This window comes from Garra rufa, chromosome 12, assembly GCF_049309525.1.
Source record: "Garra rufa chromosome 12, GarRuf1.0, whole genome shotgun sequence".
Lineage (NCBI taxonomy): Eukaryota > Metazoa > Chordata > Actinopteri > Cypriniformes > Cyprinidae > Garra > Garra rufa.
This window is the reverse complement of record NC_133372.1, coordinates 17,648,841-17,674,180: the sequence shown is the minus strand read 5'-3', so window position 1 is coordinate 17,674,180 and position 25,340 is coordinate 17,648,841. Positions and strand designations below refer to the sequence as shown.

The 25,340-nt window shown below is 42.5% G+C and overlaps 1 protein-coding gene across 1 annotated transcript; it reads right to left on the bottom strand.

Moving 5' to 3' along the window:
* Nucleotides 1–1,574: 1,574 nt before the first annotated feature.
* On the bottom strand, nt 1,575–24,423 carry cygb2 (cytoglobin 2). The gene is made up of 3 exons (XM_073852305.1): nt 23,971–24,423; nt 8,982–9,213; nt 1,575–2,799 (listed from the first exon to the last, which is right to left on the bottom strand). Exons 1-3 carry the CDS (start codon nt 24,249–24,251, stop codon nt 2,635–2,637), a joined length of 678 nt encoding a protein of 225 aa, XP_073708406.1. The 5' UTR covers nt 24,252–24,423; the 3' UTR covers nt 1,575–2,634.
* Between the last annotated feature and the right edge of the window lie 917 nt (nt 24,424–25,340).

The following is a 25,340-nucleotide window of genomic DNA, read 5'->3' as shown; positions in this document are numbered from 1 at the left end:
AAGTGGCGCTCCAGCACCACTAAACTGGCCATCGATCGCCCGATCGCCTGAGCCGTCATCTTCGTGGCGCGTAACGCCAAATCCGTAGCGCTACGTATCTCTCTGAGCGGGGAATCGTCCAGGTTCAACTCGTCCAGACCGCGGAGGAGCTTTGCTTGGTACACCTGGAGTACCGCCATAGAGTGAAGCGCTGAAGCTGCCTGTCCAGCAGACGAATACGCTCGTCCAGCGAGGGTAGAGGTCGTCCTGCACGGCTTAGACGGGTGTGACGCCCTCGCCTTCCAACCGATAGCGGTGGGCGGGCAAAGGTGCGCAGCAACTGACTCGTCCAGCGGGGGCAGCTTCTCGTAGCCCTTTTCCTCAGCGCCATCTACCGTGGTGAGGGCAGCAGAAGAGGAAGTATGAAGGCGGGCGGAGTATGGAGCACGCCAGGACTTAGATATTTCGTCGTGGACTTCGGGGAAGAATGGTGAAGCTCGCTGACGAGGGGCCTGGCGGCGCCCCGGCAGGAACCATTCATCCAGCCGGCTCCTAGATGGCTCCTCGGGGGGAGACCATTGAAGATCCAGCTCCTCAACAGCTTTAGATAGGACACGGAACAGTTCGGCGTCCATACCGGCGCTGGCGGCGCTGGATTGCGCAGACGGCAAGGGGGCGGGGTCATGGGAAGAGCCCGAAAACTCCTCTGCGTCAGATGCGGCCAATGACATGCTGTCATCCTCGCATTCACTTCCTCCGAAGGAGACCAGATCGCTCGCAGCCGCAGAGGGACGCTGGTCAGGATGCAGGAAGAGAACTGGCGATTCCTCTCCGTGTGGTGAAGGCGAGGCACGCGGGGTCTGAGCCGGCGTGAGCTCGCCTGTCACCGCGCTCTTAGATCTCCTGCCCCGCTGCTTCTTCCTAGCAGGCTCTTGCGAGGAAGTAAGCGGGAGGGCGCGAGAAGCGGCGTCGCTCTCTGAAAAGAAAGCTAGCCGCGAGCGGAGGGAAGTGAGACTCATATTCCCGCAGTGGGAACATTCCGTCTCATTGAGCGCAGCCTCAGCGTGGGCGTGACCCAGGCACGAGACGCACTCAGCGTGAGTGTCAGCGGCGTGCAGAGGGGCTCTGCACGAGCGACAAAAACGCCGTGGCATTTGGAACAACGCCGTAGAAATTTGCTCTAATTTGCTCTTTTAGATATTCGCCGGATAGCAGCAGGGAATCAGCTCCGGAGCGTCAATCCGCCGAGCAGTGAAGATCCGCTGCGAGGCTCGTCAACGGCGAAGAAGAGGCTTGCTTGAGCGAAGTCTGCGTAGTCAGTCTCTGCGAAGATCAGAAGTCGTCGCTGAAGAAGAAGGATCTGAGTTCCCTATGGCGAAATGCTCGCTTATATAGCCAGATGCTCCGCCCCTTTTGGCGCGATCGGGCGCGAATCATCGCCATAGGTTTGTGCATCTCCGCTGCCGAGCCATTGGTTCGTTTCTTTAACACTGCACGAACCAATGGCCGTGCAGTTACACTGCGTTATTGAAATGCTTCAGTCTCAGGAGAAAAGGAGCTTTTCCCCATAGCGTCTTTACAGACGCAGTACGAGTGAAAGTATCGAAAGGGAACCTCAATAGTTTTTAATGACTTTAGTCATTACCAGGGAGTTATCATGATCTTCACTTTAGAATACGGATCCAAATAATTAGTAATTCCTTCTGACAGATTTGGTAATACCTGAATCATTACCAGTGCGTTACCATTAACTTTACATTTTGCTTCATTTACATTAATTATGAACATGTATATAGTAGTTCTTAGTAGTTCTCCGGGAGATATGAAAAAAATAATAGTTATTGATTAGCTAATAATGAACTACCACATTCAACTGAGTGCTATTACTTACTGCTTAATTAATCAGATTTTCTTGTTAGTTAATAGTATTTACTTGACTGTTAATAGTGCATTAGCAATTTGTTCTTGTAGTTATTCATTAATGATGGAACCATATTCTAAAGTGTTACCGAAATTCGCTCTTTTAGCTGGTTGCCCAGGGAAGGACCGCGGCACAACTGTGCACTCAAGTGGCAGCACTTAGCTGGAAATGCAAGGTGAGTAGGATCTCCACACAGCCAAGGGAAGATTTAATTTTTCTTATTTTTCTTCTCCAATTCTGAAGGCTTTGCTCAGCAGTGGATCGGCTCTGAAGCAAAAATCTGAATGAGTGGTAGCACGCCACCATCTTATATACCCATATTTATGGGGGACTGGCTTGGCATGCAAATTCCACTCGCTAATGTTCATCGGTCTTTTCTTCTTAAGCTCAGAGTGATTGTGCTCCCAAACGAGACCCCCATAGACGTCAGTCGAAGTAACGGTCGAACGTGAACGACTGATGGGAAACTGTGATGTCTTCATTTTTTATTTGTTTTGATATATATGTCTAAAAGACACACAAGCACATAACACTTCACAACACAGACAACATCTAAGAGGATGGAGATATATACACTAAAATGTATAAAACAAGGTAAAAGAGAATGATGCATATGATGGAAAACTTCTTTCTAATTCCATTCTATTTATCTTTTCCTCTTAAGTTAGTCCTTTGGCTAGCCAAGCTGATGGGTACAAGCAATGTTCATGTGCAGTGGGAATGACTGCCTAATCTCAGACCGCTGAGCTGGAGAGTTTGAGCCACCCCACCTCGGTATAGGCCCCTGTTATATACCAGTACAATGCTGCCATCAGTTTGGTCCAGGATGTCTGCACTTCTGGGGTAAAGCACTCTCCAAAATCCTCCGCAAGTATCTCCAGAATAACCCCACTTAAGATCTGTTGTCAAAAGAAATAAAGTAAAATGTTAGAAAAAAGAAAGAAAGAAAGAAAGAAAGAAAGAAATCATTAGCTGGCTTTAGTAAGAAATCAGTCATTTTCTTCTGGCTTACAGTGCGTTATATTTGCAGTATGAAGGCAGACCAAAGTAGGCGAATAGGTTACATATTTTAATAACTCACGATTTAGCACACATACAAACTCATGCTCTCCATTCTTTTTCTACCTCTCTACCACCTATCCTTATGACTTTATTGAATCCTTTTTGAACTTGTGTTGATTTGTTCTGTTAAATTGACTCTCACTGTCTGATGTCATTGTCCAGAGTATTTCTGGAAGGAGGTGTGAACACTGTAAGTTTTGGTTTTCATTTTCCATGAGACCATACAACAGTTAAAATGGTAGTAAAATGGTAGGTTTGCAAAAAATCTAAAACCAACTGTTTCCATTGTTGCTTTTGTACACATTTGTCCTTAAGAACCTAAATGAATCTTTCCACAGCCTCTTTGGCTGCAGGATGATACACTGAAGTTCTAGTGTGCACTATATTTCATTCATCCAGAAAGGCAGCTATTAGCTAGATGGAAAAATATGTCATGGTAATACAGAAAGTGAGAAAAAAGACAAAAGAGGAGGAGAAGAGTGAAGGAAAAGCTGAGGAGCCCATTTTAAAAAGAAAGAGATTATAAGATGGAGTGAGGTATACATGGACATAACAAGCATGCTGCAGTCTGTGTTTGAACCATAGCATCCATTTCTGAGATCCAAGATGGCTGAGCAGGTGACCACCACAGCAAAGCAGGGGGAGCTGTAAACCAATGGTGGAAACAGCCTCTATGCCCATAACAGAACAGGCAAAAAGTATTACCTCTGTGGTCGCTACATGGCGGACAGAGAGTTGAGGAATAGCCTTTGTAGTCGTTACAAAACAAGAAGGCCTTTTTGGCCATTACAGAGCAGTCTGAGGGTTCAGAGAAGGACTGGCAAGGGGTTCATGGATGGCCTCTGTGGCCATGACAGAACAGTCATGGAGTTCAGGGATGGCCTCTGTGGCCCTGACAAGACAGGCAGAGTGTTTGGGAGGACATGAAGTGGATGCCACTACACAGGGACACAGCCACCTTGGGAGAATTAGGCACAGACACTGCCACCTCAGGAGGATCTTGAGCAGTGTGCAGCTCAAACACACAGGATGGCGGTGGCTATTACCTGAACCTCTGCAGAGGGAGGAAAGGCCTCCAAGACCACCTAAATTAGGACCACCAGAGTTTGATGGGCTGGAAATAAAGTGCTTAAGTGCATTGAGGCCGTGGGCAACGTCGTCCTTGTGGGACAGACTGATAGCATTGGGGGATCCGTCACCCAGATGTTAGTGCCACATGCATTGAGACAGCTCTTGCAGATTCTTGCATGGTGACTTTGGCTGTAGACTCTGGCATGGCGGCCATGCTATACAGTTATACTCTTTCCGGTTCCAGTTACACCGTTCTGGTTTCTGTCTGCCATGCTACTGAGTGGTTTGCAATTGTAGCTCCATGTTTTTCTGTTGGAATTTATTATCTATTATCTATTTAGTACCCAAACTCTGGAACAATCTACATAGCGCTGCTCGGGAGGCAGACACATTCATACACTCATAACACACTAACACATTTCTATTATTCAAATCCATTAGGATTGTTATCTCACCTCCTTAAACCATCCCAGCTGCAATTATCCTGACAATCCAATAAGTTTTTGTTGAACACGTAATTCCCAGTGTTTAGGAGGCATCAATTTAGATTCAGTTTATTATAACTGCTAAACACGTTTCTGGATCCAAAAATCAAATTGTTGACTCTCTTTCTCGTCTTACGTTTCATTTAGAAATTCAGAGCACTAAGTTCATTCAGGGCTCCAGAGGCGGACCCATCTTCATCCACAGTACCTCACAATTCACAAATCTTATTCCCGTAACCCATCTCTTAAAACCCTTCCTCAACGCTTGTCACGAAAATCCTCATGTTTCTGGTTGTTTGTCTTTGTTTTGCACTGTTGGTCATTTGGTTTCTCCCTCTGTCTTCCCCCGTCTGTTTGTGATTATTTGGTTTAGTCCTTGTTTGCTCGTTATCTGTATCACCTGTGTTTTCCTGATTAGTTTGCCTTTATAAGTCTGTCTTTTGAGTTTGATCTTTGTCGGTCATTAATGTAGTATACGTGTGGGAATGTTCTTGTTTGGTCTTCCTGAAGATTCTTATTAAAAGGATTATTATTATTTGAACTTCGTCTCCTGTCTCGTCAAACCAGCACGGCTCCTTGTGACAGAATGACCGACCCAAACTGCAGTGCTGAGGAACGCCTATGGAGCTTGAGGCAGAGCGGTCGGGAGTTGGAGCGGTATGTGGAGGATTTTCTTGAGCTTTATCATCGGGTGAGCTGGCCCGACGCCTCCATTGGTATTGTGTTTCTGTTGGGGTTGGACGAGGATACAATTCGTTGTGATCTCTCTGTCCATGATTTCCCGTTTGTCGAGTTAGTTAATATTATTCTCTATTTAAATGGCTCCAGTTTCGAAGTAGAGCAAATTGAGAATGATGGCCCGATCCGAAGTCCAACCCCCTCAGAAACACAATACCGCGCACCGGCTCACCCAACGCCAAGTGCCTCTACATACCGGTCCAACAGTTCAGACCGCCTGCCTCGCCCTAAACATCCGGCAATCCTCCAGAGCTCCTTAGGCTTCCTCAGCCTAACACCGCTGACCACCGCACCTGATCTCCCAAGCGAAGAGACCGCTAACCCGGATCCCTCAGTCCGGATGGCCAGCGCTCCAGATTTCCCGGCCAAGATGGTCGATGAGGATTTGATTGACTGGTTTGGAGAGATTGTTCTGCCCAGCCGTCCTGAGTTCCCGCTGGTTCCGCCCAGCCGTCCTGAATCTCCGCCAGTCTCATCCAGTCGTCCAGAATCCCCGCTGGCTCCGCCCAGCCTTCCTGACCCTCGAGTGACCGCGCCCCCAGAGCGCCCTCGAGTGACCGCGCCCCCAGAGCGCCCTCGAGTGACCGCGCCCCCAGAGCGCCCTCGAGTGACCGCGCCCCCAGAGCGCCCTCGAGTGACCGCGCCGCCAGAACGCCTCCCAGTGACCGCGCCGCCAGAGCGCCTCCCAGTGACCGCGCCGCCAGAGCGCCCGCCAGTGACCGCTCACCCAGAGCATACTCATTCTGTGTCTCCGCTGGAGACGCCCAGCCTTCTTGAATCTCCGCTGGGGTCGTCCAGCCGTCCAGAGCCCGCTCCTCCAGAGCGCCGTCCAGAGCCCGCTCCTCCAGAGCGCCGTCCAGAGCCCGCTCCTCCAGAGCGCCGTCCAGAGCCCGCTCCTCCAGAGCGCCGTCCAGAGCCCGCTCCTCCAGAGCGCCGTCCAGAGCCCGCTCCTCCAGAGCGCCGTCCAGAGCCCGCGCTGGTCCCGTCCAGTCGTCCAGAGCCCTCGCTGGTCCCGTCTAGCCGTCCAGAGCCTTCGCTGGTCCCGTCCAGCCGTCCAGAGCCCTCGCTGGTCCCGTCCAGCCGTCCAGAGCCCTCGCTGGTCCCGTCCAGCCGTCCAGAGCCCTCGCTGGTCCCGTCCAGCCGTCCAGAGCCCTCGCTGGTCCCGTCCAGCCGTCCAGAGCCCACGCTGGTCCCGTCCTGCCGTCCAGAGTCTCATCTGGTCTCGTCCTGCCGTCCAGAGTCTCAGCTGGTTCCGTCCAGCCGTCCAGAGTATCCCCCCTATGAACTGCTGAATCTCCCCAAGAAAATTTTGGGGGGGGGCTACATACCCCGAGTCCACGTGGTCTGGCCGAGGACTGAGGCCAGGGCCACGGGGACTGCCCAGCCTTGGCCACCTGAACTGCCTGTCTGGCCACGGCCGCCTGATCCGCCATGGCCACCCGAACTGCCTGTCTGGCCGTGGCCTCCTGATCCGCCATGGCCACCCGAACTGCCTGTCTGGCCGTGGCCTCCTGATCCGCCATGGCCACCTGAACTGCCTGTCTGGCCGTGGCCGCCTGATCCGCCATGGCCACCTGAACTGCCTGTCTGGCCGTGGCCTCCTGATCCGCCATGGCCACCTGAACTGCCTGTCTGGCCGTGGCCGCCTGATCCGCCATGGCCACTTGAACTGCCTGTCCGGCCGTGGCCACCTGAACCGCCATGGCCACTTGAACTGCCTGTCCGGCCGTGGCCGCTTGACCCGCCATGGCCAAAGGAACTGACTGTCCGGCCGTGGCCGCCTGACCCGCCATGGCCAAAGGAACTGACTGTCCGGCCGTGGCCGCCTGACCCGCCATGGCCAAAGGAACTGACTGTCCGGCCGTGGCCGCCTGACCCGCCATGGCCAAAGGAACTGACTGTCCGGCCGTGGCCCCCTGATCCGCCATGGCTGCCTGTCCCGCCCTGGAGGCCTCCCCAAACCAGGAAGGTCCTGTCCCGTAGCGGCCTCCAGGGCGCCCGCCCTCCCTCCCTGGTGTTTCCGTCACGGCGCGGGACGCGCCTACCGGGAGGGGGGTGTAGTGTCACGAAAATCCTCATGTTTCTGGTTGTTTGTCTTTGTTTTGCACTGTTGGTCATTTGGTTTCTCCCTCTGTCTTCCCCCGTCTGTTTGTGATTATTTGGTTTAGTCCTTGTTTGCTCGTTATCCGTATCACCTGTGTTTTCCTGATTAGTTTGCCTTTATAAGTCTGTCTTTTGAGTTTGATCTTTGTCGGTCATTAATGTAGTATACGTGTGGGAATGTTCTTGTTTGGTCTTCCTGAAGATTCTTATTAAAAGGATTATTATTATTTGAACTTCGTCTCCTGTCTCGTCAAACCAGCACGGCTCCTTGTGACAACGCTTCACATTAATGTAGCCTCTTAGCAGTTTCACCCAGAACCCTCCATTCTTATCTAACAGCTTGGGGGTGTTTCAAAGCATATCACCTCTCATATAACCTGCCATTTCCTGATTTCTCCCTCCTCTAAATCACATAATTTATCTCCTATCATCTCCTATCAAAAGTTACCTAAGCAGCATCCGATTTTTTCACAAATCATTCTGCGGTTCCCCCTCCATCTAAATAAGTAATTCTCAAACCTCTCTCCTGATTAAAGGAACTCAATGCTTTCACCTGCCAAACCTGGATACCAGACAACCTATAACCTTGGACATTCTTACAAAATGTATCCATACCCTCCGCACAGGATACCATTCATTGCATACTCTCAACCCTCTATTTGTTGACGACTCTAACCACTCTGTTACATGCTTTTGGTTCCAAAAACATCTAAAACTAACTCTCGTTCAATTAGGCATACCCAAAGGAAAATTTTCTAGCCACTTCTTTCACAACGGGGCAGCAACCACAGTAGCTCAAAAAGGCCTCTCACAGCAGCCGATTCAAGCCCTCGGTTTTTGGTCATCAGATGCCTTTTAGAGCTATATTACTGTAAGTCCAATTATTTCCACATAAAGAAAGCCCATCTAACCCCGATCAGCTAATTGGATTTAGCTTTTGTGTTTTTGCCTAACGTTTGAATCATGCTCCTTATTCAATAGCAGATGAGGCTCTTCTGCCCAATGTAGTGAGCTGCTGCTCCCATCTGATGCAGTGTGAGCCCTCCACATGATGTTTCCATTGTCAGTTTAACATGTCTCTGAATTGCACAAACCAAAATGTAAAATCCAAGATCTCTTTTCCTGACTTTTAACCATTTCTGTCCTGCAGTACTGATCACTAAAATATAATTCTGGAACATCCTCTCTTACAGGTCACCCAGAGCAGCTAGCTAAGAAAAAGTTTGGAAATGGTGCAGACAATGTCATAATTTGCAGCAATTTTAAGTGGCTTGTCTCATTGCCAAAATGTTTCAAGATGAAGCATTTAAAGTAACTGTAAAAGAAAATAAATATATACATAGATACAGTGGCATGAAAAGAATAATTACAGGTGTATCTTGGCTACTAGCAGACATGCAGTATCCAGAGCAATTTATAGGACACTCAGGACAAAGAGAGTTGGAGTGCCTTGCTCAGTGGTGATGAATTAGGGCAATGTTAGAGACTCTTTATAATTTATGAGTTATCATTTATAAAAAAGATAATTCTGACCTTGTTGTAGCATTCTTAATCATTTGGCTACTACAGTCCTAACACTTTATGCCAGTGTGCAATCCTTATCTTAATCTTATTGTTCTTACTTTGAAGTACATTGGCTCCACTTTGTATTTGAGTGCATGTGCTTTTCCCACTAGTTCCAGAACAGATGAAACCTTCTCTGGGTCATGAAGGTTCTCCACCACTGTGTTGATGGCATTCATGACACGGCGGGCATGTTTCCTCAGCTGAGAACTTTTCTCCATTTCCTCTGGATCTTCCATGTCCTGGAACTGACTGAAGTACTGCTTTGCTGAGGGGAAGTTCACAAAGAATCTGAGGAACAGAGAAAAAGAAAACAGCTAGTATTGCAACCGGAGTTTAGTGAACTTGCAAGTTAACATTTCAGGGGAAATATTACTAAACTGAATATGGTGTTGCATATACATGCTAGACACACACACACACACACACACACACACACACACACACACACACACACACATGTTGGGTTTACATGTTTTATGGGGACATTCCATAGGCGTAATGGTTTTTATACTGTACAAACCGTACTTTCTATCGCCCTACACCTACCCTACACCTAAACCTAGCCCTCACAGGAGATTGTGCATACTTTTACTTCATCAAAAAACTCATTGTGCATGATTTATAAGCCTGTTTCCTCATGGGGACCTGAGAAATGTCCCCACAAGGTCAAAATCTACTGGTATTCCTATCCTTGTGGGGACATTTGGTCCCCACAACGTGATGAATACCAGGTACACACACACACACACACACACACACACACACACACGCATGTTGGGTTTACATGTTTTATGGGGACATTCCATAGGCGTAATGGTTTTTATACTGTACAAACCGTACTTTCTATCGCCCTACACCTACCCTACACCTAAACCTAGCCCTCACAGGAGATTGTGCATACTTTTACTTCATCAAAAAAACTCATTGTGCATGATTTATAAGCCTGTTTCCTCATGGGGACCTGAGAAATGTCCCCACAAGGTCAAAATCTACTGGTATTCCTATCCTTGTGGGGACATTTGGTCCCCACAACGTGATGAATACCAGGTACAGTACACACACACACACACACACACACACACACACACACGCGCGCGCACAAAGAGTTATTCCCAGAAATTAAGGAAGTCTTCTTGCAGTTTCTAACTGGACATCCTTTGGTGTGTCAGAAGGAAGACAGTCCTCTCCACATGATAGAATGAATATGACCTTACTGGATTTACACTCCCTAAGCCTGGTTTTACAACCAATGTCACCACTCACTCATTCAATCCAATTGGCTAAAGCAAAGAAGCAGAGGAGAGCACAACTGGTTTCACTTCACTATCACCAGGTTATGAATCCAACTGTCTGCTGCAATGGTCATGAATGGTAATGAAGAACAGTGTAAATCTGCAAGTACGGAGAATAAATTCCAGATACTTATGGACCATCTGAAATTAGAGGATGCATTACTGCTTGCAGATTCATATAACCATTTACAACACCCTTTCACAAGGAAAATGGCTGCATTAAATCAGCAATGTGGCCAGCCTCACTAGCTTGCTCTGCAACACATTGCATAACTAATAGATGGTCCAAACATTACCAGTGGAGATACAAAATCATTCAGACTGTTTGGTCTTAAAGTCCACTCTCTGTTTGGCATGATTTGAGTCGAAGCGTGGAATGGCTGGAGTTGAAATATACAGTGGTGCGAAAAAGTGTTGGCCCCCTTAATGATTATTTTTTTTTGCATGTTTGTCACACTTCAATGTTTCAGGTCACGCCCCCCCCCCCCCCCCACCCGTTAAAACATAACTGTGGTTTATCACACCTGAGTTCAGTTTCTCAAGCCACACCCAGGCCTGATTACTGCCACACCTGTTCGCAGTCAAGAAATCACTTAAATAGGACCTGCCTGACAAAGTGAAGTAGACCAAAAGATCCTCAAAAGCTACACATTATGTTGAGATCCAAAGAAATTCAGGAACAAATGAGAAAGAAAGTAATTGAGATCTATCAGTCTGGAAAAGGTTATAAAGCTATTTCTAAAGCTTTGGGACTCCAGCAAACCACATACGGCGTAAAAGTAACACAGCATTTCAGAAAAAGAACATCATACCAACAGTAAAATATGGTTGTGGTAGTGTGATGGTCCGGGGCTGTTTTGCTGCTTCTGGACCTGGAAGACTTGCTGTAATAAATAACAACTTGGGTTCTGCAGCAGGACAATGATCCAAAACACACCAGCAAATCCACCTCTGAATGGCTGAAGAAAAACAAAATGAAGACTTTGGAGTGGCCTAGTCAAAGTCCTGACCTGAATCCTATTGAGATGCTGTGGCATGACCTTAAAAAGGCGGTTCATGCTCGAAAACCCTCCAATGTGGCTGAATTACAACAATTCTGCCAAGATGAGTGGGCCAAAATTCCTGCACAGCGCTGTAACAGACTCATTGCAAGTCATCGCAAACGCTTGATTACAGTTGTTGCTGCTAAGGGTGGCCCAACCAGTTATTAAGTTTAGGGGGCAAACACTTTTTCACACAGGGCCATGTGGGTTTGAATTTTGTTTTCCCTTCATAATAAAACTTCATTAAAAACTGTGTTCACTTGTGTTATCTTTGATTAATATTTAAATTTGATGATGATCTGAAATATTAAAGTGTGACAAACATGCAAAAAAATTAAAAATCAGGCAACACTTTTTCACACCACTGTAAGTTCAGGAGGACATTACAAGGGCCAGTGACACTAACAAAGTGTCACTAACAAAGCCATCCACTAAAGACAATAACAGGTGTCCTGCTTCAGTGGCTCAAGCTGTGTCAGAAACACTTTGGGAACAACTCTGCGTGACCGTGTCCTGGAGCATGTGTGAAATTAGTCCAATGGAATGGCAAGCTGTCAGGGGTGACATAGAGACCTCCGATTGAGAGCTTGTTGCCTCAGCTATCTTCATCCGAGGAGGTTTATGTTGTTAGCATTGATACAGAAGAAATGCTCTCGCTGGAGCTGGCTGTGTTCATTTATGAAATGTCCGAACATGTACAAGGGTGTACTGTCTGGTTTACCTCTGAAAGGTTTAGCTGTGCTCCCACTAGCATTTTCTTCACAAGGTAAGAAAGAATTATGCAATATATAATTGAGTGGCTCGGCAACACGTGTATAATGAGTTAGCAGCAAAATAATGCTGGGAAAACTGTGAGATGGGAAACTGCAGACGGAAGGTTCCCTTACTCTTTCTTTATTCCAACCATTGCAAACATTATTATTGTGCTTACAATCAACTATTCAAACTATTCACGGTTCTTTCAATTACACACACACACACACACACACACACACACACACACACACACACACATATATATATATATTATATTATTCATCTTAACTTTCAGACTGTGTTTCACTTGTCTGTTTGTTTGGATGCATTTAATTCTGGGGAATTTAATGATGAAATAGTAATCTGGCTTTGAGAAGTTTTAGATGTCTATATTAATTTAGCAGAGGGATTGCAGATGGGCATTACTCTTTCTCCTTCCTCCCTACACCTCATTATACCATGCCTATATCTTCTCAGTAACCTCAGGAGGCTGGTCTGTTAATCCTGCCACATGTGGTGTGTCAGGGCACAGTTAGTCTCACGTAGCCAGACCTTCAGACTGACGGCTGAAGGTTTGAAATCCATGGCAGCTTTCATTGGCCAAGGCATACCCATAAGACCGTTTGACAGACATGTCAAACAACCGATCACAGTTCAGCGTCACGTTTCGGGTCGTGGAAATGTCCCCACGACAACAGACTGCCGTGCAACAAGTCAGTCATTGAAATAACCAGCATTGAAAGTTAAAGAAGAACAGGGAGAACAAGCAGTAAGTCAGTAATTTGTTCGCAAATGCTGCAAAAGTGTTTAACAACAATGTCATCTGCATAAACACCTCTTAGCAAAACACAGAGTAAATCAGTCTGCGCTTTGTTTCCCGGCGGACCAAAAATAAACGCGACACTCGCGTCTCCCAGAAATCTGATCAAATTCAACTAATCAGATGATGACTTCGACATTCCTGAAGTGTTTCCAGTTAAGTGTACCATATGCATCAGACATTTAGCCAATGTTCCGTGGTGTGACAACTGAGGCTGAGACTAGGGCACAGTGGTCTCCAGTGACTGCATTCCTCAGTGGGAGAAGCGGGAGCGGGATCAAAGGAAACAGTTCCGTGCAGTGCTCTAGCTTGGTGGACAGTAGTGTTATAACTAAACAAGACTTGACAACAGGGCAACGTGTCCAATAGGTTATAGGGAGTCCTATTAAATTGGCAAAGAAGAGTCACAATATTTTTAAATAGCAACTGGTGCTCATGAGAACTAGGAAAAAATCCACTCTGGAAAGCCAGTAACAGAAGTAAGCTGGAGCACTCTGAGCATCTCCCCACTAATCCATCACCCCAAGCTTAGCTGAAGCCAAATGACTGAGAGGATTTTTGTCCATAAGCACGATACACTTATGCTCTAACAAGTACTCCCAAATTTTTTTTGCCATGCCCTACTTGAGTGTTAAAAACTCCAGCCTCATGGAGCTATTAATAGAAGTATTGCACTCAGTGGGCCTAAGACTACAGCTTGCATAAGAAATCGGTCATACCTTTCCTTCCTGCTCCTGAGAGAGAATAGCTCCAAAACCCTTTGTGACTCACATCACCTCCAAAATAAAAGGAAAGGAAAAACAGGGGTTGTAGTAAGTTTACCCTTCACCACATTGAATCTCTTCTGGCACTTGGAAGTCCAAGCACTTGGGGCTGCCAACTTAGAGAATCCTTCTACAAATTTGCGGTACTAACCTGCAGAGCTCAGAAAAAAATGGAACTCTAAAAGGCTAGGAGGGCACTGCCGCTGTGCCACCACTTCAACTTTGCTGGGATCTGCAGCCACCCCCTGAGAAGACACAGCATGCCCAAAATAGATTAACTGTTGTCAGAAGAAAGCACACTTTCCTAACTTTGCTTTTAAGCCCTATTGTTTTAATCAACTCAAAACAAGCTCCAAATGCTCCAAATGTTGGGCAAACAATCAGACATCGGAATGTACTGGGAGCAATGCAAAGCCCAAAGGGCATGATGTTCCACTCAAAGAGACCAAATGAAGTGCAGAATGCAGTCTTAGCCCTATCTGTCTGACCGGGACATGGTTATACCCACTGGCCAAATCCATAGTGGAGCACCAGCGGGCTCAAGTTAACACATATATGGATTCTTCAATTCAAGGCAATAGGAAGGAAAAAAATCCACTCTGGAAAGCCAGTAACAGAAGTAAGCTGGAGCACTCTGAGCATCTCTCCACGAAACGCATCTCTACAGGTCTTAGCATTCAGTTGGCAGTAGTTAACACACATGCATAGACTACCATCCTTCTTCTTGACAAGTACAATTGGGGAAGCGTAGGGACTGCAGCTTTCACTTAATACTTGAGCATCAAGAAGTTGATGTGGGTCTTCACAACATCATACTCAGAAGGTGGTATGCGTACCTCCCTTGGTACAACCCAAGTCACCATCATAGACTAAAAACAAACTAAAGACTGTTATCACTGAATCAGTTATCTCACCTGATCCTGTTCACTTGGTGCTAAAACAGTTAAATCAATAGAATCAATTAGCGCAGGCACAGTGGACTCAGTCTACAAAGAGTGCAAGCTAACTGTTGCAGACACTGTTTTAACTTCTGTGACTCCGTGGGGTAAACTAGCCACAAAAACACAATTCAAAGTACCTATGACTGCACCAGGATACAGTAGAGCATCTACAGTCCCCACGTTGTCAAAGGGTATATAAACAGTACCTTGAAACACTTGTACTAAGGCTGGAGAGAAAAGCAATCTAGTAGGAACCTGAATCAAAGAGCTCAAACAACACAATATCTCCTGTTCAAAACATGTTGCTACTACTCTCTACATTATACCATCTGAAATACATCTAGCTTTATGACCACATACTCTTACCTTACTCATTAAGCCAGAAGGTTGGACCTTAACCCTAAGGGTCTAAGGGTGTTTTGGGGCGTTTTGACATGTTTTGACCAGTTTCTTATAAAATTATTATGGACACACTTTATATTAGGTGGCCTTAACAATTATGTACTTACATAAAAAAATAAGTACAATGCACTTAATGTGGTCATATTGCAATGCAAGACACTTGTGTTTCTATTAAGGTGGGATATGTGTAAGGTTAGGGACAGGTTTGGTGGTATGGGTAGGTTTAAGGGTGGGTTAGGGTGTAAGAGATGGGTCAACAGTGGTAATTACAGATATTAATTACAAATGCAATTACATATAGGTTTTTTAAAAATATATAAGTACAATGTAACAACATTTATGTACACAATAAGTACATTGTACCAAATGATTAATTCAAATGTAAGTACATAGTAGGGCCACCTAATGTAAAGTGGAACCCATATTTCTTATGGACAGTTTCTTATAAACATATTAATGTCTAAAGTCTGTTTACATTGTATTCAGCACAAACTGGGCTACAATAATATGTAAGCAACATGAATGTACATGTTTGTGTTTTTGAGAAAACATTGTTTATGCATGGCTAGTGAAAAACTGTAATTTTTAAGCCACTAAAATAAGGCCATAAAACACATAAAAAACATTTGTCCACAAGACTTTTGAGAACTGGGTCTAAACTAGAGTTTTTTGCTACAAGACTTTGCTGCTTACTCATCTACAGAAAACAATAGATGAATTTAAATTTTGTGCATTTTGTTTTGTGTTAGAAAGGCTGTATGTGAGGGAGTGTCAATGGCCATGAATATTTATATGATTCACACCTGAGAGACAAAGGGGCCTCCCCTAATGGCCCATCAGAGTGACTGTGAGGAAGGTAAGAAAGAATGTCAGGATATTAAAATAATGGGGTTTCTGATTAATTGTATTTTATTTACAACACAGTATAATCAAAATATACACAGTGAAGTTGAAGACATATTATCAGCACACATATTATCAAAACACTGAGACATTGTGTCATTCCTGAAAACAGATCCTGTTCAACAAGTGAAACAATTAAACCATTCCTGTCATCTCAAAAGTGTTTGCTGCTCCTTTCCATGGATTCAAGAAAAAACAGTACCATCAGTAGTAATGGAGCGTATTTGACCATATTTGTGTAGTAGTTGAACATCTGATGTTGGTACAGCACTCTCAGAGGAAAACAGTTTTAAGAGTGAAATTCAGCAGGATTCATCTGTGGCGCAGGTATTTGATCACTAAAAACACATATGTAAGCATGTACAGTATATATATTAGTAAATATGTTCAAGTTTATTTCACAATAACACATTAACTAATGCAAATAATAAACATTATTTACTCATCAGAAGGATATCCTCCACTGGATCAAGCCATGTGTTGCATCTCATTTTTTTTCTGAGGTAAATCTAAAGCTTACTCCTTACAGTGCATCTTCTTCCAAAAACGAAAACTAGCAGAGATGAACTTGATGAATCTTGCTGCTTTGTTTACATGGACATTTATAATCTCATTAACTAGCACTGTGCGTGGGTGATACCACATTACAGATAATGAGCTCAGATGGGGAAAACTGTACCTTGCATTGGTTTTTATATGGATTTCTTTATAACAGAATATTTTTTTAATGATTTTATTTAAAAGTAGACACTTCAAGTATTCTATAGACATTTCTCCTGTCTATATGTCAAGTATTCACTGAGTTTCAGTTCATTTTAGTGATGCATTTCAAAAATAAATTTTGTGGAGACAGAGAAGACAAAAAGCACACCCTGTTTGCAGACAATTAAGAGTAGATGACACTTAACAGTTTTAAATGATAGATAACACGGCACGACCGTCGACCCCAGAGAGTTAAGCTGACAATGTTGCAGGGTCTGCATTACAGGGCTGGGGGCCTCCGAAATGGCTGGGAAATTAAAAAGTGACAACCCGTGTTTGCCTAAATGTTGTTGGTAACAATAACTAAGAATATTCCTCCCTGGAGCTTCCAGAACTTGGGCACTCAAGCCACACCACATCCTAACACTACCTTCCCACATAACTCAATATCTAGCTCCAGGTAACCAATGTAGGGGATTTCCAACCCATTTGCAGCCCTAAACTGCATCCACTGGTAATCCCTCAACCTCATGCTTTCTTTAAAAATAGTACATTTATTACCAGTTCTACAAACTTTTTAGCACAGCTGTACATAAGATGGGTACCTGTACTCTTCTCTGCCTCTTGTTTTCTGATTACAAACAATTCAACACTTTTAAGGAGCTAGTGGAGTTCATGGCTTTTCAAAGGGTTGGATGATGATAGCCAGTTACCAGTGACAACAGACCACAACAAACCACAGAGATTAATATTTTGTAACAGGCACAGCAAGAATGTTTCCTGTCTGACTTCGAACAGTTAAGGAATGGTAAACCACTTGCCTGTAACAACTGTCTAAGAGTGCTGGCCTCAGAGCTTGATAAAGAAACCAAGGTAAACAGAGTCGGTGGACACCTATGTCATAGCCCATGTCTTAAACCAGGCAACGTGCAACCAGTTGCGCTTGATTCAAAGCACCCCATTACTAAACTCATTGTACAAAGTTATGACTCAAAACACATCCAGGTCTTGAGAGAATATTCACTGAGCTCTGGTGAAAAATCTGGATCCATCTCGGAAGAAAAGCCATCAAGCATTGGCAGCAAGGCTTGTAGAGTGTCAAAAATGAATGAAGAAACCACAGGACTCTGCAGATTCAGTCCCATTTCAACCCTCCTAATTCTCTAACTTTGGTGGTTGCTAGGAGAGAGATATTTGTTCTCTCTATAAATAAATAAATAAATAAATAACCAACCTACTTATGGTGACTCTAGGTGCTGAATCAGTAACCTTTGAGGTTCTTCATTATTGAACCAGGCAACCTTCTTCTACTGCTTTCATCAGCTTTTGATGGTGGACAAGGGTCATCATAGGCACTCTAATTCATCTACAGCTACGCAGCTCCATATGCAGAGTGTGATACACAGTGTTTTGTGGCACATTCCTCTAATAACCATCATTAAAATTTTGTGCAGAATTAAAAAAAATAAAATGCATCTTGCTCTGATCTGCTTCCTGTGTACAAGCAATCTCCACCACCCTCACAAATACTTTAGGCAAGTTCATCAATGCAATAATCTGGACAGATAATACCAAATTCAAACTTAGTCAGTTGAGTTTAATGATGACAAGGCTTATTCCCAGAAATCATTTAGGGAGGGTCAGTACAGTGAGCTGACAAATAAATGGTAAAGGAATACAATTACTTTATGTATTACATTAATTGGTAGTATTTCTAGCAAATACAGAATGTTTAAACTCATACTACAATTAGCAAGACACTAAAATGTTCTAAAGCCCATGATAACCAAACCCATCACTCTTCGTTAACATTTTGCCCATGGGTGCCCATCTCAGCTAAGTAGAAATAGAATATTTATGCCTTTGAAATCCAGGGAGCACAAGCTGCATAAATTACATAGACACAAGCCAATAAATGCAAATTATGAAAAATGATAAACTGGAAGACTAAGAAGAAGGAATTAAGATAGCTGAAAGGAAAGAGAGGGAGAGAGAGAAAGAGAGAGAGAGAGAGATTTTGGGCAATGAATGGCAGTGGTGGTGTATGACTGCAGTGCAGAGCTGAAGTGGCTCTGATGAGAAGGATGTCATTAAGTCACAGCAGGGAAAATGAGAGGCAGGTGCACAGACAGAGCTCTGTTGGTTTAAGAGCCTCAGCACTGATAATGAACATACTCTAATATTCAGAGTGCAGAGTGACATAAATGACGAACTGCTGCTCTGTTTCTGTTTTCAGTTCCACAGTAGGCGTTAAAATGTTCAGCTTTGTGCCTGGCAGTATCCTGTTAAACACAAATGAAGTTTCAAACTTGCTTCATGCTACTTGCTTATACTTTACAAAAATAGATACATACAAACATACATACAAAAACATTAGTACAGAGTGTTCATTTTTGCAACAATCGATATGTTCTGTCCAGAAAACTTTTAGCCAGTAGAGGTCTTCATTTAACTTAAAATAACTGTTTTAAGAAAAAGTTATTTTAAGACCCTGAAACTAGGCAACAGGGATGTTCCTGTGGAATCTCGGTAATAGAGTACATATTTCTGTCACAGAGTTATGGTCTTATAACTTCTCCTCTGAATGTCTGCATGTATAATTCAGTTCTGTCTTCAGTAAAGTTTGCTAGATTGTTTATTGTCAATTGTTTAAAAGTGATTAATTTTGCTGCAAGATGTTGATGGTGTGGATGGTAATTGAGTTGTAAGTGGTGCTGCCCAACAAATAAGGTCATGGAGCAGTGACTATCTCTCTAGTCCTTTATGAGCATCACATATCATGGTTTGAGTACATCAAGGATCAATGCTGTTTAAAAGTATTGGTAACAATATTTAAAAATGATTTACATTTGTGTAAAAGATTTTAAATAATTTGTTGTACTGAGAAAGCATGAATGCACATCCTAAAATAGGGGAGAGCGGGGCACAACCTAACACTTTTTGAATTTCGCGGTTTATGTAAATCCACGTGGGGTTCAGAGTACAATTTTTTATCCACGTTATTTTCACACTTGTCTAGTACAAATATATCGCTTTGTTTCATATTTACAGTGTATATGTTTTTCGTTATTTGCCTCAAAAGAAAGGAAGTGAAACGTGACAACATGCCCCGTAGGTGGGGTACATTGTAACATCTGAGGGGCACGTTGTAACACGACCATATGACAGCTTAAAATGTTATCTGATCAAATGAAAAAAATATACACAACAAACTAAAATATTTTGTCAGTAAAATACATTAGTTAACTTTTTCAAATGAAGTAATGACGTTTTTTAAAAAAATAAAAATGATCTAATTTTGGAGTTTGAAAATGAACACATCGCAACAATGCTTTGAACGGCCCTGATCGCAACACACAGCTGTACAGTAGTTCAAAACAATGTGGACAGATAGATAAAACACATTTAGACATTCAGAAGAACACTCTCCTCCCTCCACACACAGCTCTCATAGAACACCACACACATAAACGAGCCAAAATGCTTGACATTACTTGAAATAATAACTTCTGAACATTAAACATTGTCAGCCTTTATTCACCTGTTTCTTGAGGTATCTTATCGAAATCCTTAGAAGTAAATCGTGTAAACTGCACCGCTAATGTCATACAATAGCATAGTTTAATAACAGCGGGGAATATTGTAACACAGTGTTACATCTTTCCCCAGCTGCGCAACTGGAGTTTAAAACAGGTTAGTGTCTTCTGCTGGTTTGCGAAGCATTAATAAACTATCTAAACTGATAAATAACAAATTGGAGATTAAAATAATAGCAGATTTGTCTAATTTTAAATGAATATTTAAAACTGAAATGAAAAGTTTACTTCAGCCAGAAATGTACTTTTACTATGGTAAAATAAATATTCAGCGATATCTTCAAAAGGCTTTTGAATTCTGGCGCTCTTTTTTCTCTGCATAGTGTTGCTATGGCAACTAGTAAACACCGTAAATTTGGTTATGCTAGCATGTGTGGAAATATTTAAACCACGCGTGTTACAATTAACCCCGCGTTAGGTTGTGCCACGCTCACCCCTATTATAGTGGTATACATTTATTGTTAAACCATAATCTTGTTGTGATGGATGTATAATTAACACCAACAGCATTACTTTAAGGGACTTAATTATGTCTTAAAGTTGGAAATGTTGAACATAGAAATACACATCACTGCATAGCATCACTATGTATGTGATGTGATTTTAATTTGGTTTAACAGATGAGGTTGATGTCAGGATTATGTCTTGTTCTGTTCTGTTCTCCCAGTGTTTTCTCCCCTTATGTTTCATAGTCATTTTGGTTTAGTCCTTGTCTCCCCCTTTTGGTTCATGTTCAGTTGGTTTAGTCTATACCCTTATTTGTACTTCCCCCTCGTTATCTTGTTATCTCATTTGTTACAACGCCCTTGTCTCAGTATATTTAAGTCTGTGTTTGCTCACCCCCTTTTGTCCGTCGATGTGATTGTTGCACCAGTTTCCCCCTTTATGCCTGGATTTCTGTTTGTTTTATTTAATAAAGTGTGTTTTTGTTTATACTTCGTTTCCCTGGATTCCATCACCTCTCCATCCGCACACTAACCGTGACAGTTGACAACTGATGATTTCCTGTAAATAAATCTAATCTAGTATTCCTTTTCTCAGAATCCCACAATTTACTGCCCTCTTCATGTTGACCTTGTTTCATTTCTCTGGATGCTCTTTTCTGCCACTATGACAAACTAGAGACATTTTGCTAATTTTTTAGCTTTAGCCTTTGGCCAATACATTAAAGTGCATCCTGGATCCCATCACTGGAGAAGAAAATGTGTGACAGCTCATAGCTGGCCATGCGTAACCTCCGCAGCTGTCACTTCGCTCTCTTAGAAACACAGATGTTGAGCCCAACAGTGTGCTCAAGAGTAAAACACTGCACTGTTCAATGTGATTTAACATGGTTCATGCAAGCTGGACATTTAGCCTGAAAGACATGAACACAAACTGTACCATGTCAGAATACTGAAAGTTATAGCTGTTAAACCCAATGTTTTTGCTGCCTCCCTCTTTGAGCAGTAGGCTACACTTTGCATACTTGACAGCTCTTAAGTGTGCAGCTGGAGGGTAGCATCTTATGCTCGTGTAACTCACCCTTCTGAATCTGAATGAATTCATAAGGATGGTTACCTAAAGGCTCATTAATATAATCCATTAATATAATCTCAATGTGACTAATGCCTCTTGTGTTTTGACTTTAAAAGAACTGTTAAGACTATCAAATGATTATACGGAACTCAAACAAGGTCATTATTGGAATTGTACATAAAACATTAACACTTTGTAATAATGATGTTAAGGATTCATAAAAAGGTTCCTTAATGACTAATAATCCAAATTCATAAATCAGTGATAGGCAGTTATAACATGAATAAAAGGGTGACTATTACTTAGTATTTAATGTTTAATTCACATGTTTTAAAAGGTTTACAGGTATCCACCTTTACATTAACTGAAACATTATTGTGAACTGTCACCATGATATTTGAAGGTTTACACAGGTTAAAATCTGAAAATGTCTAGGCTTAGTGTGTTACATCACAATTTCTAATTGAATGAAAACAAAAATAATACATGAAACTATGAATAATGATCAAAATAACATGGTTAAAAATCATAATTAAAGGTTTCACGTATCTTGTTTTATAATCCAAATTAAAAGATTTAAAGCTCTGTGCTGGATGCACAGTCATTTGTGGTATGGCCTTATGCTAAACAATATGTCTAAGCTTCATGGTTTAATTGCATTGTTTTACAAGATTTTGGCCTTATCATAATATTTCCAAGCAACAGTCTATTCATGTAACAAAAAACTATATGTTTTGCTTTTGGGACATAAACTCATACACTGCAGCACTACAGTATTTTGCCTCACTAAGGTTCATATATGACGATGGTGTAACATACATAATATTAATAAATACATTTATTAATATTGTTTTTTTTTATTTAAATAAAATTATGTGAAAACTGCATGTTGTTAATTACACATAAAATTTTTAAATATACACTGATTCATTTTAATTGTCTTGAGAGACTGAAGGAACACAGCCTCAGAACAGTCTGAATCTTAAATTAATAAAATCAGCTAAATGTGCATAAATGTTAATTAAAAAATGTATTACATTTAAACTAGGGTGTTAAAATTCTCAAAGTAATCTACAATGTTTCTTGTATTATAGTTGTTCAAATTTAAACATTTAAATCAGATCTGGTGCATATGTTTGAACAGTTCATAGACGACACAGTCTACAGTTTTTATAAATCTAACATAGAAGGAGCCGAATGATGCATACCAAAGGTGCCAAGGAAAACAATTTGTATGTGGCCAAAAGGAGAGTGAGAGACATCAGAGAGTGCCAACACTGGTTACTGAAATCCACAGATAAGACACACACGCACGCACGCAGGCACGCACGCACACACACACACACACACACACACACACACACACACACACACACACACACACAGAGAGAGAGAGAGAGAGTCTAATAACCTAAAATCACTAAATTATCCCTGACAGTTGTCCTGGCAACCTAAAGCATGCTATTTTAATGAGTCCTGTAGGCTTTGCCTATTTAAAATGTATGTTTGCATAAGTATGTGCTCAGTTATATGTATATGTATTTATTAACTGTGTTTTTTAATAGATACTTTTGTCATATCTGTCACTGGAGTTTGTTTTACAAACTCAGAATGCTGCATGTTCAGCATTCTGGCAAAATCTACAGAATTACCCCCAGAAACCATACAATAGTATTGCAGCATGGGTTTAGGAAATACTGAAGAAGATGTGTTTCTACACCTGCTATATTCAATTAGGTGAGTATTAAAAATAGGAGCTGATACGTTTTGCTCGATAGAGTGCATTTTGAAGAAGCTTTTACAATGAGAAAAAAACATGCAGAAAAAGATGTCACAGACATTGTCCTTTGGCATCCATCCATTATCAATCTAAATTTGGGAATGCCAGCTGCAAGAGCAAAAAATGAAAAAAAAAAAAAAAAAAAGCCAGTGGCTTTTTTTTTCTATATGCTATAATTTCCATCAGGCACAATTAATTTGCTTGCCAAGTATTCCTCTCTACCCACCATACAGCTACTCGTGCTGTATTTGCAAATGTACAAGAAACACATCTAACAACAGAAAAAAATCATTACAAAATTAGTATGATTGTAAGAACTGAAAAAATATGTTTACTGCTTTTGAAAAACGCTGAATTTGATAACTGTATAACTCTATATTCCAAAAACACATCTAAGACTGCAAAGATTTTGACAAAAAGATTCAAAATGCAAAATATTAAATTAAATTAAATTAAATTAAATTAAATTAAATTAAATTAAATTAAACACGACTCCTATTGGTTACTTCTTTGGAAAATTTACTGCACCTGATCAGTATAGTGACGCCCACATCCTCACAGCTCTCGTAAACACGCGCCCAGGTGTCCTGAATGATGCCCCGCTCCACATCCGTCAGTGGCTCCGGTCTCTCCCTCCCCTCCGTCTCTTCATCCTCCCTCTCTTTCTCCATGCCACAGACACACCACGGGATACTTGCGCCTGAAGCAGGCACAGACGGTGGAATCAGAGGTTGTGGTGGTGGAGAGGAGCGACGAAGTTGGCGGAAGGGGCAACAAAAACGCAGGGCAAGAGAGTAGAGAGTGTGCATCCGCCCCCCTCTCACCCTGTGCCCCTCACTCCCTTGAGCAGGCAGGATGATTTCACTTCTGACAATCGTTCGATGAATATATCTGCCGTCACTGTTCTCTCTCTCTTTCCATTTGCTTTTCCGTTGTTTTTTTTCCGAGCTGCTCAGGTCTTTGTCTACCCTTTAACACAGATGTTCTCTATGCTTGGAACTTCTGGATTTGTAATGACCTCAGATATGGAACGTGGGGAAGAGAAGGAGGGAGCTGAAGGGAGGTGACAGGGAGAGCAAGAGAGAGAGAGGGAGGGAGGGAGAGAGGGAGGGAGGGAGGGAGGGAGGGAGGGAGAGAGGGAGGGAGGGAGGGAGGGAGGGAGAGAGGGAGAGAGAGAGAGAGAGAGAGAGAGAGAGAGAGAGAGGGATGGGAAAGGGAGAAAGGGAGGGGGAGAGAGAGAGAGAGAGACGTTTAACAACTTTTTTATTTTTCTATCATATTATACAATTATCATCGCATTTCTATAATTTACAACAACACTTAATAACAATGAGTAATAATAACATTTTAAATTCAATATTAATTCCTTCAAATTTCAGCAATACCACTGAAACTCTAATTTATCATCATCATTCACAAAAATAAAATTTGCATTTATACACCACGTTTTTTAAAAATTAGCATATCATTGTTCATTTTATAAAATTCATACTCCATTTTAACTCTGGATTCTACTAAAGCTTTGAACAATTCTACTATATTGATTCTTTTATCTTTGTTTTCGATTTTATATGCTTTCCAAATAGTTAACTTCGCTTGACCAATTAAAAAATTGGAGAAGGTGCAGGACTCACTTTGAGACTTAATATATTTAAACCCAAAAATAAATACTGATTTTGAAAAATTCCAACCAAAACCTTTAAATATATTTTCTAAGAGATTCAAAAGAGGTACAATTCTATAACAATCGGAAAAAATGTGAAACACAGTATCCGATACATTACAAAATTTACAAACTGAAGACGTACTAAAGTTGCACTTGAACAAAAATGTTTTTGTTGCTAATGCACAGTGCAGGATATGCCAGAATAAAGTCGGAATACTGCGAGAATGAAATC